The sequence below is a fragment of the Barbus barbus genome (assembly GCF_936440315.1).
Source record: "Barbus barbus genome assembly, contig: SUPER_9_unloc_1, whole genome shotgun sequence".
NCBI classification, from domain to species: Eukaryota; Metazoa; Chordata; class Actinopteri; order Cypriniformes; family Cyprinidae; genus Barbus; species Barbus barbus.
Genome location: NW_027636825.1, coordinates 148,176 through 160,259, shown reverse-complemented (window position 1 = coordinate 160,259; position 12,084 = coordinate 148,176). Strand labels below are relative to the sequence as shown.

At 36.9% G+C, this 12,084-nt stretch overlaps 1 protein-coding gene across 1 annotated transcript; it reads right to left on the bottom strand.

Annotated features, from left to right (window-relative positions):
* Positions 1–323: 323 nt before the first annotated feature.
* LOC306875604 (uncharacterized protein) lies at positions 324–5,712 on the bottom strand. The gene is made up of 8 exons (XM_079426286.1): positions 5,610–5,712; positions 4,638–4,863; positions 3,580–3,891; positions 3,039–3,175; positions 1,501–1,599; positions 1,275–1,342; positions 750–1,069; positions 324–448 (listed from the first exon to the last, which is right to left on the bottom strand). Exons 2-5 carry the CDS (start codon positions 4,855–4,857, stop codon positions 1,594–1,596), a joined length of 675 nt encoding a protein of 224 aa, XP_079282412.1. The 5' UTR covers positions 4,858–4,863; positions 5,610–5,712; the 3' UTR covers positions 324–448; positions 750–1,069; positions 1,275–1,342; positions 1,501–1,593.
* Between the last annotated feature and the right edge of the window lie 6,372 nt (positions 5,713–12,084).

Sequence of the window (12,084 nt, the reverse complement as noted above, 5' to 3'; positions counted from 1 at the left end):
GTTTTATCCAAGTCATGTGTCATTTTATAAAATTTAGTTGTTTGTATTTATTGTAATTTTTAGTGTAATTTATAATATAGTATTATTATTTTTTATTTATATTATAATTGTTTTCATATATTTTTATTGCAGTGAATGGTCTAGTCTATCAAGTAAAGGGTACTGTTGGCAGTGGAAACGCAAGTCTGATCATGGTTACCCATAACGAATATCGTACTGTACCGCTCAGTGGAAATGAGGCATAACTGAGGAATATTCCAAAACCATGTGTTGGGTGGGTGTTTATGTGTTTGGCCCAGATCACAATAATGAAGCAGAAGAATATATCTATGTGTTTATTTGGATGTAGTACAAAAAAAGACACAAAGCATGAAGCATTAAAATATGAAGAATCTGAAATATATTTTACACGTCAACATTTTACTCTATTAAACAGCATTTCTCAGCTCTGGCCCTCGAGATTCACTTTCCTGCCGAGTTTAGCTCCAACCCTGATCAAACACACCAAAGAAGCTCATCCAGCTCTTCAGGAATACTGAAACAGTTACATGCGGGTGAATTTAATCAGGGCTGGAGCTAAACTCTGCAGGAATGTGGACCTTGAGGGCCAGAGTTGAGAAATAATGCTGTAAAATATGTTACAGCCAGAGAAAGCTGTTCTGGAAAGAACATAACACTGAACTGTAGGGTCTACAGTACCATCTGAAAACAATACAGATATGCACAAAACAACAGCACTGCTCAAAAGCCCTGAGATAAAATACATTCATGACACATTATAATTGAATGAGGGTCAGATTTACTAAATATCATTATCTTAGTATGAGACCATGAGATCTTCAATATTCAAAGCTCTGTGTGTGAGTCCCCAGAAGAAAAAGAAAAAAAAATCCATGCACTAGTTTTGTACTTAATATACTAAAAATTGTTCTTTAGTACTTCTTAAGATAATCTTAATAACATCTGTGTATTTGGGTTCCAGAAAACTTGTAACCCTTAAACAGACTGAGTTTGATCAGCGTCTCACAGCGACTCCAGCGTACACCACATCCTCCTCCCCTTGAGCTCTCTGTAATAAAACACAAACACGTTCATGTCATAGATGTGCTTATTACTGATCATGTATTAGAAAGATTAAAAACACATCTAATGTTTCTGATCTTGTGCTGTAGTGTGTGTGATCGTCCATTACACAGAAACACAAACATACACACACCTAAATCTCAATGCTGAAATAATAGAGACACACAGTATACAGTCATAAATGAGCTTACTGATTTCTGTGCTTTTCTTTTGTAGAATGTTGGATCAGCGTAAGTGATTTCTTCCTCACGAGTCTGATCTGCTTCAACAATAATGACAGATGTGTGACAACAATACAGCACTGAATAAAATCAGGTTTGAGAATTATTGTTGCAGTTTCCTTCAGTTTTCTCCCATCATTCATGTTAATAACATAACATTTATTTGACTAATGTATCAACAGTAGGTAATACTTACCCTGTTGGTCTGTTTTTCTGTGTTTCCTGCAGATCCAGAAGATCCCGACAGCAGCTAAAATCAACAGAGATCCAGCAGCTGCAGCAGCATAGATCAACACTGTTTTAAAATAGAAAAAAAGGCTGTATGTTAACCGACTGATATAGAAGTTCATTTGTCACCCCATAGTATTATTACAGTGAACTTAAATTAAGGGTGATTATAAAGAAAAACTTCAATGTTGACCAGCTACAGGACCTAAAATATCTACACTTTCCGATCACCTTTTTCTTGCTGTAATAATGGGCCATTAGTAAATGCTATGGGTCTAGCTTCCGGTCTCATCCACTTCCAGCTATTTTTAGCTGTACAAAACAGTTAGTTATGCTGCTTGATATTGAAAACTGATGTCTTATCATATTATTTTAATGTATTATCTTAATTCTGAACAGACTGGTTTGTAGAGCAAACAGTTTTACCGTTTACTGAACATTGTTATTCTCCTCGTTATTTATCCCATAGACTTACTCCCGCATTGAAGAAAAGGGTGGATAAAATACTTTTTAGGTAACACTTTATAATAACTGCACGCTATGAATCATCAGTAAATAGTTAGTTCATCCTTTATAAAGCATTGTCCCAACATTAATAGTCATTAGTAAGCAGTTTATAAATACAGCTATAAATGGCTTGTTCTTGATTTATAAGCATATCTATTACAAAGGAGATTTAAAGCTCAGTTATCTTCCTAACAGAAAAAATAAACAACACAGAGGGATACAAAACAGAAATATTCATTTCAAGATGCAAATAAATAAACTGTACACTTGAATTTGTATTTTTTTTTTCTATGACATTGAAGAGATTTTTATTTTTATTTTTTAATGAAGTGTACAGTTGTACAGTTTCATTTTTTACATCTTGAAAAAATATCTCCGTGTTCTGTATCCCTCTGTGTTGTGTTTGTTTATCGTTTCTGTTTGGAAGATAAATGAGCCTTTAAATCTGCTTTGTAAATGCTTTACAAGATATAAATAGTCCTCACTTTAGATGAGCTCACACAAATAGATGGCTGGCAACTACTAAATGTTTCTTAACTACCTGACTTAATCATGAATTACAGCAGGAATATGTTAATAAAGCATTTATTAACACACTGAGCAATTATTATGATGTGTCTAAATAATAAGATTCATAAATGTTCATTTAAATAGTGTAAGTAAATGATTAATAAACTTTCTAAACGATCTTATGAACCACTGACAACTCCTAAATAACTGGTTAGTAAATAATGTAATAATTTAGAAATGATACATTGATCTTTAATAAAGTATGAAAATGCCATTATTAAGCATTATAGATATGCTCAAGAACAAAACATTTATAGCTGTATTTATAAACTGCTTACTAATGCTTATTAATGCTGGAACAATGCTTTATAAAGGACGGATTGTCTATTTACTAATGCTTAGCTAATGATTCATAGTGTGCAGTTATTATAAAGTGTTATTTGTCAGTTGCGCTTGTCCAAATATTACTGTTAATATTACTAATCTCACAGCTGACGTACCTGTACCTGGACCTGGACTGAGATTCTCCGTGTGTGTGATCGTTGAATTGTTCACCGCACAGCTGGACGACACACAACTGGAGCTTGATGAACTTTCTGGTGATGAGGAACTTTGTGTAGTAGTTTCTGATAATGACAGATCTTACTGTCATGTTATTGTGCCAATATTTTACTATTTTCTTACTATATTACTTTAAATCTTTACTAATCTTTATCATTAAAGCTGTCAATAAAACATGTATGGTGTTTTGTTGAGAATATTGTTATTTTATATGCAATGTTGAAATGTACCGATAATAGAAACATGTTGAGAAAGAGAAGTGGGAAGTTTGAGGTGTGTGAATGAGAGGACAAAAGTGAAAAAGTATCTAGTTTCACCATATCTATCTCGGTTATTTACCCAACGGACACCACAGTGAATGATTGTCAGTGAGTGAATGAGTGTCAATTATAAAAGAATAAATGTCAGTGACTTTGATCAAATATATTCAAACAATAGTGAAGGAGATTGACAGTAATTCTCTACTCACTGGAGACTGTGACACTGAAGTTCTTGTATCTGGTCTCATCGCTGGAGAGCATTAGTTGATAGAGTCCAGAGTCTGTGGTTCTGGTGTTTGTGATGGTCAGAGATCCAGTCTGAGGGTCCAGCTGCAGTCTGTCTCTGAGTGTTTTATCATCATCAGAGCCATATATGGAGCTGCTTTTGGAAAGCCTGTTGATTTCAGCTATTCGATTTTCTCCAAACTTCCAGTGAATCAGATGATATTTCTGTACTTCAGTAACACCAGTGTTTAGAGTCACAGATTCTCCCTCCATCACTGACACTTCATCTGTCCCACCTAGAGAACAAACAGGAACAGGAATTTCTCAAATAAGTTTATAATAGTTCGTAATGATGACTGAACCAGTTTTATTAATTTAAATATTACACACACACACAAAATTAAAAAACTACATTGAAATGAGGCCTTATTATAAGAGATGTGCATGTTTCAAGAACTGGATCTTTGTTTTAAAAAATAAAAACAAAACAGAAGTAGCAGAAGCAGAAGTACCAACAGACACTCATCATCAATTCTTTCTGTGCTTAATAAGTAATTTAACTTCATATAAAATCATTCAAAGAGGTAAAGATGAACAGATGCTATGGGCCAACATTTGACTCGCTGTCTGAGACTCGACCCAAGCTTTAAACAGCCTCCTGAAATTACATTTCAAGCTGCTCTATATATGGAGGAGATAACATGAAGGTTGGAGGCTGGTGGAGGGAGTACGCAGCTGCTAATCTGTCCTTGTGTTGTGACTGACAGCACTAATAGACTAACAAACTCTTCCTACTCTTTTGTCTCTAGTTCTGTTTATTATGACAAACGGGTCATTTAGTGGAAATACAAATAGAGCAATCCAAATAATTACAGCTTTTAAAGGAAACTAAAAGCACATGGGTTATTGGACAGTTAACTGAAACTACACAATCATATTTTAATATCATTGTTTTCATACGTAGATCAAGGACAGAATGTTTTATCATGTAAAAAGTCTAAAGTCTCCACTAAAATGACAAGAAAACAGGTTCATAACTTACCAGCCAGACGCCACAAGCTCAAACCAAACACAGCAAAAGCACAAAACATAGTCCTGGACTGTTTACCATCCAGCCTAATATAATAAGAGTGTAGATGTCTGTGAAGACAGATGTGAAGAACAGAGGACTGTGAGCTTGACTGATGTGGTGTTGAGCATGAATCCTCCCCCGTGAGGATTTCACCGCCCAGTGCTCCGAGTGTTATAAGAGTAAAGGCCATTGCACACTGAGTCCGAATTTTTCGTCCGAAATTTTCGCACGTTGAAAAATAAATACGACCTCACGTTTTGTCAATCACGTTTGCATCCGTACTTTTCGCATCCGTATAAAGCATTTTGAGATGCTTTGAGAAGGTGTTTTGACAATTCAGAGCCACCGTACAAGCGAAATCCAAAATAGTGTCAGACAAATTAATACACTTCGTCTTGCAGCACAGAGCACTTTATGACAAACAAATTGCGGAATACAGAGATATAGAATATAAAGAACTGCTATTTTTTTATGCCTGGCGCGCACCTTTCCGATGCCGCAGTTCGGTGTGTCTGTGGGTGTATCCATACCTCAGACAGTCACTGTTCAGGATAAATTGGTTCACGGAAATTGGTGGTCTTCTTTTTAATATGTGGATTCAGTATCGCTAGCAAAGTATCAAACTGAGGCACTGACATCCTGAAATAAACTTTGAATCTCTCGAGATAATCCCGCAGCTCTGGTGGAACCTTCCTCTGCGCAATCTAAGGATTGGATGGACCCAATATTTCCTTTTTCTTTTTTTAAAAAGAGAGAGGACAACAAAATCATCCTCACTACTTAAATATATTTTGTATAGTTTTGCGATTTTTTTCGCAACGGATTAATTAAAACGCATCGGACTCCGTGTGCAAGGTCTCTGTGCGTGACGAATTTTTAAGATTGCGAATGCGAAAAAACGAATGCGAAAATTTCGGACTCAGTGTGCAGAGACCTTAACACTGAAGCAGTGTTAAAGTTAATGAGATAATTAGTTTAGTAATTGAGTGATGATTGAGCATTAATGAAGAACACCTGCTGTTAACAAACTGAATCACTGAAAGAAAGAGAAACAAGAACACAAAAAAGAGACGAGATGAGCAGAAATACAAGAACTACAACTGACTTCAGCTACAGCCTTAGATGAAATCAACACAAGATAAAAGACATTAAATCTCTCAAGATCTTGGCAGAGGATGATTAAACAACTCCACAAACAGCATCAGCAGCTTCACACGTTACTAACCAGACTGACTTTAGATGATGTTTTATTTTTGTTATCGAGGTTATTATTTTGTTACCATTATCGAGGTCTGTGTTTGCTTTAGTTGGGCTCTTGACCCTTAACTTAAAGCATTATAATTACTTTGGCTGCCTTAACTGTGTTCTGTACTTCAGTAACACTAATGTTTAGAGTGACAGATTCTTCCTCCATCACTGACTCTTCATCTGTCCTGTCTAAACAAGAAAATGAACTAATTTTATGTTGCCATTAAGAAGTTACAAACACATGCAGTGACAAAAATGTTTATGGCTTGGGTAAAAACAAACAGCAGAGTTGTGATTTCCATTATTATTTAATCATCATTTGTTGACCAGTTCCAAAATAAGAATGACTTTCTTTCTTCTGTGGACCAGATATTTTGAAAAAGGTTTAGGTCTAATCAGGCCTTGATTTTAATTGTGTGAACAAAAAATCCACTGAGACATTTTTCAAAACATCTTCCGTGTTTGACAAGAAATTCACCATCTATTGCTATAAGTTCAGCTTGTTATTGAGAAAATAAACATCTTGTTCATGCACTATTCCATTCTTTCCTGTTTTTTGCTTAAAGAAAAAAAATCAGGAATTGGTATTGGCCCATTTGCTTGTACAAAAAAAATAAATAAATAATAAAATAAAAAATAAATAAAAAGAATTGGCAAGTGTAGCACATCTACACCATCAAGAAAACAAAAGCAAACAATAGACCATGTCTCAGTTTATACAGTAGAGCTGTAGCCATAGACTTACAGTGGGTAAAATAATGTTTTATCTGATAGTTAGTTTGTTTTATAAACCTGACTCCACACTTCAGTCCAGTCGGTGGCACTATAGCACTGTAAGTTAGCTTGTCAACCACCTTAAAACCTTATTAGAAGAAGAAAAGGAAGTAGCAGGTTGGATCTTCAGATATTTAAACCATAATGTACTTGTAAAGGACAGTGTTGCCAGATTGGGTGGGTTGTTTTGATCGGCTTGGACCGGAGAATAACGCATTGGGCGGGTTGACAAAATTTGGACAAGATGCTTTTTTCTTCGCTTTTATCTTTAATCATATTATTTTAATATGTTCAAACTCAAAGTATCACAGTAAAATAATGTGTAGCGAGTCATCAACTCATTTTTTCATAGCCTAACACAACCCTAATTGGTTCAGTTTAACAGAGACTTGTCAATCAATTTACCATCTTTTATGTTGGTGAGATGTGATGAATCTTGAGTGACGGGGTTTTGGCGCTATGGGCAAGATTTAAATGTGCAGCTATATTCATTCATTCATTTTATTTAAGTGATTGCGATGGCAAAGTGGCCTAAATATACACGATAAAGAGTCTAAGAATGACTCAAATCTGAATTAATAGAAGACTTCTAAATGTAATTGTAACTGAAATAAGAGAACAGTTGAATGATTTAATCAAAATCAAAACTGAATGGGACTATACGATGCTGTTCTGCTTCAGAACATCTTTTAAACCGTCCAGACTCTACTCTGGTATGCACTGACAGCTGCTGGACTTGAACACTTTTGACTGCAAAGTTCTGCATTATGTTCTAAAATGTGTACTTCGTGAAATGCGTGCTGTAGTTGAAGCACAAGACAAAGGTAAGCACATTATTATTGTTGATTGTTATTATTATTATTATTTATTTTTGCTGTCAGATTATCATACAGTATGTATCTCTAGCACCTTTCACACAGTAATACCAGTAAATTGCCATAAAATTTTTACGTGTAATTTCAAAAATGCGCTGTTCACACAGGCAACAACATTCTGTCTTTTTTCCGGAAAAGCACCATTCACACATCCATTCCAAAATACTGGTAAATTCCGTGACATCATTAACCTCCAATGACTGCGCTTGTATTTGTAAACATGGAGGGGTATATGCGATCAGTCTTTTTGTTGATGGTTTCATTTTTGTTTCAAATTTTGCATTCATGCAGCTGCTTTTGTCCCAGAGACATCGTAATAGACGACTACAAACCAGTGCTTAATTTGTAAATTTCGAGGTCCCGGAACAAAGCGGGGTGATGGATCCAGCATGTGATTAGAGGAGGGAGAGGTAACGGAGCAATTTCCAGGCCTGGGGGGGGGGGGGGGGATACAAAAAAATAATGATATTTTATTTCACAAATCTCTGTAATAGAGATATAATTAATCATGTCCAGAATTTTGTGGGGGATTGTGTGTATATTTCATAGTTTTACTCATTCCCGCAGCTTTCAAGTTTATAATGAGGGGAATTCCTGCAAACATTTATTCAAGATAGCAAGTAGGTTATATGAGAAAATAAATCCACACAAACTAGCAGATTAAATCAGTCATTTGAAAACAGTGTGAGTGATTCAGCTGGACGTGTCTTCTCTCTTTCACTCTATCAAAGCGGCTTCACATCAGTGCATCTCGTCTGCAACGAGCTGCTGCTATGGGATGATATTAGACTCAAAATGATTAATAGATGCACGCACAATTATCTATGTACTGCATACATTTTTATGCATGTATCTTACTAACCACGAACAAATGTCTTTCAATTTGAGTCTGTGGAATTCGGGATTAAATGTTTATGCAGTGATTTTAACAAATACACACGTTTGTGTATAAAAATGTTGTGATCTGCATTAATATATCATAAATTGCTCATACAAAAAGGAATCTGTGTATTTGTGGATCAGGTGACACACGTGCATTTATTGACATCTTGTTTGCATTAATCTTGTTCAGTTCATTTGGATTTTGAGACTTCATTTTCGCAGTTTGCAGCATTTCACGACGCCCACACACACAACTACCAATGAACAAAGCCCAGTGCAATTCATTAACGTGTACACGATTTGAAAAATTCGCAAATGTGCATCACTACACTGAAACAAATGCTTTTCAGCCAGTGTCTGCAGAGTTAAGAATTACATCAATGTGCAGCATTTTGTACAAATAGAGACTTATTTTTTAATACAAATGTTACAGTTTGTATTAAACTATCATAATTTGTGCATGTGTAACCCAGGTTAAAATCTATCAATATATATTAAATGGTTGTATGTCGGTTTTGCCGTCCCTGTCCCTTTAAATTCCCCATGCGGAATGTGTGCCCTGCGACCTCATGTAATTCGAGTCACGTGATTATGCTTAGCACGAGTGTTTAACAGGGCTGCGGCGTCTTCCTCATTCAGAAGTGTGGGGAAGCCGATCGACAGCTGTGGACAGGTTTGTGTTTTACAGACTAGTCACTCTAGTGCTTGATTCATGCTTTTAGGTTAAGCTTATCATTGTAACTTTTTAGAACCACTTACTGGCTGAAGGGAATCTGTCGCCGCCATCAAGTTATGTTTACATAGATGAACTGGTGAGTAAATTGAATGAATTAGCTATATGCTGGAGGCTGATATGTTAAGCTAGCGGCGTTGAACATTAACATTAGTTTTAGCATTGGCATTTGGCTGTTTAACAAAAAGGGTTTTGATTTATACTGTTGTAAAGTCTGTTATTTCTGGGTTACAAATGGGTTTGTACCAAGTATGTTTACATGCACTAAGGAAATCAGATTATAGTACTGTTGTCAAGTATGTAATGTTTATTAATTGTAGTTTATACATTTATTTGATGATTCTGTAATGATTTAGAATTGGGTACACAAGGAAATGGTATTTGAGTGTGGAATTAGCTAAAGGTTAATGTAATTTTAGTTCCAATTTAGCCTTATTTACTGGTCCTGTTGTTGCTTTACAGGCCAGGTTTTTTTCTTTGTTTGGGGATGAATGATGGCGAGCTGAACTATTACGGCTGGGAGTCTACCATCTGTGCAGCATTCACTGAACAGTCGGCCTACTGGTCTGGTAGGAAGGTTGTCCGCAGCCTGGGTCCCACATACACTTCTCCACAGACTAGCGCTTCAATCCCACACGCACATCTTTTTCCTCTTAACGAACAATAACCTATGGATTTATCGGTACAAACTCTCATAAACCTTTTGTGGTTTGTTGCGTGAGTCTTGAAGAAGTCAAACATCGATGGGACAGTTTTCTTTTTTTGTTTTTTGTGTGTATTTGTTGTAATTTCTATTGTCATATTTTGTTTGAACAATAACCACAAAGTGCACTTAATTATAACTGGTTCAATTGTAGTCTGTAAATATTTTGGTTTCTTTATTTTTCCTTTTTATTTTCATTATTTTTTGTCTGTAAATATCTTGTTTAATCACTTTCAATACATGGTACCTGTACTAAATTTAAATTCATGTTTCTGTGTTATTACTGACTACCAGCTCCTGTAGCCGAATTTAGACTTCTGGGATCTAACTAGATTAAACTGTTTAATTCCATAGTTATTTATTTAATTTATTATAGCTAATATTTATGACATATTAATATTGGCTAGTGAGTCCGAAGAACCCGTTACATCTGGCGAGCCAGCCAGGAGCTGGTTTGTACAGTAATTAACATTTTATAATAACAGAAACAGTTATTCATGCTCACCAGTTCGTCTTTGCGATGGAAGTTTTTGAAAAACTCGGGATAAAAATTCCTAATGCCGTCTTAGTGGATGGGCCGGTTGAAGAGAGTTCTTCTGAAGTTATAGATTTTCTTGATCAATACGGTGACATTAATCGTGATAACATTATTGATGATAGTGAATCCGAATTTCACCATATGCTCGTTGTTGAATTTGTGTCGGGAGCGTCAGTAGTAAAACTGTCTTCACGACTGCCGTGTACATTTATTTCTGATGAAAATAAAGAATTCCATATTAAGAATTTATCCCAAATTTACATGTCGAAGTTGGGTGGTTCAAAGACTGACACCTATTTATCTGACCTGAAAGGAATTGCTAAAATGTCTGGGAAAGATTATTCGATGGTTCTTGGGGAAATGATGTCTCAGATACAACAAGCTATAGCACAACTTCATCCTGCTGTTGTAAATGTCCCTAAAATTGAACAAAAGATAGCTGATCAACCAAAAAACCCTCTAGAGTCATCGTTACCAGGTCAAACTTTTGGTCCAGTGTATGTTCCCTTACAAACCTCTCTCACTCCACCTGCTTCTGCCTCTAACAGTGCCGGTATGAACAGCGCCGGAGGACGATCGATTGCATCTGGTGATCTTAACCCTCCGGAGGTGCAGCGTTACGTTGTGGAGCATGTGGTTCGGAGCAGTGATTCATCCATGCATGCCACTCATCGGCTGAGACCGTTTTCTGGTAAAGTGCCCAGGCCAAACCATGAAATGGACTACGACACCTGGCGGTCTGGCGTCGAATTAGTGCTGTGTGATCCAGCCATCTCTGATCTCCAACGCGCCAGACTAATTCGTGACAGCCTACTGCCCCCTGCCTGTGACATGGTGAAACATCTAAGCCATGATGCGCTGCCTGATGTGTATCTGCAGCAGCTGGAGTCGGCGTATGGCACTGTCCAGGATGGTGAAGAACTTTACGCCAAGTTTATGGACACTTACCAAAATCATGGAGAGAAGCCATCTAAGTACCTGCAGAGAATCCAGGGGGCACTGCAACAAGCTGTGAGGAGAGGAGGAGTATCTGAGAGAGATATGGATAAACGCTTATTGGCTCAATTTTGCAGAGGGTGTTGGGACAATGGACTGATTTCAGAACTCCAACTTAAGCAAAGGAAATCAAGTCCACCATCTTTTGCTGAACTTTTACTACTCCTGCGAACAGAGGAGGATAGAGAAGCAGCAAAGGAGCAAAGAATGAAACAGCACTTTGGAGGAACCAAACAAAAGGTAACCACTCATGCTCAATTTGTAACCAGCCCGAATGAAGAACCAAATCTGTGCACTGCGATAACAAATTTTACCAAAGAGCTTTCACAACAGATGACAGCCATTCAGCAACAGCTTGCCGCTCTTAATGCCGGTCAGACTAACAGATATCAGCCAGCAGCTACGTATTTTGCCTCAAAGCAGACTGAAACCGGGAGGATGGGGAGAAACGCCAAACTAGCTTCTTCCACTCCAAAACCTGGGTTTTGCTTTCGATGTGGGGAGGATGGCCACATTAAGCCTCAGTGTGATTCTGATCCGAACCCAGTACTGGTTAGCGCCAAGCGAAAGCAGTTTCAGGACAGGCAGCAGAAGTGGCAGAGACAAAATCCATCTGCAAGAAAGCATTTAAACTAGCTCTAGTTCCTGGTGTGGGACAACCAGGGGCT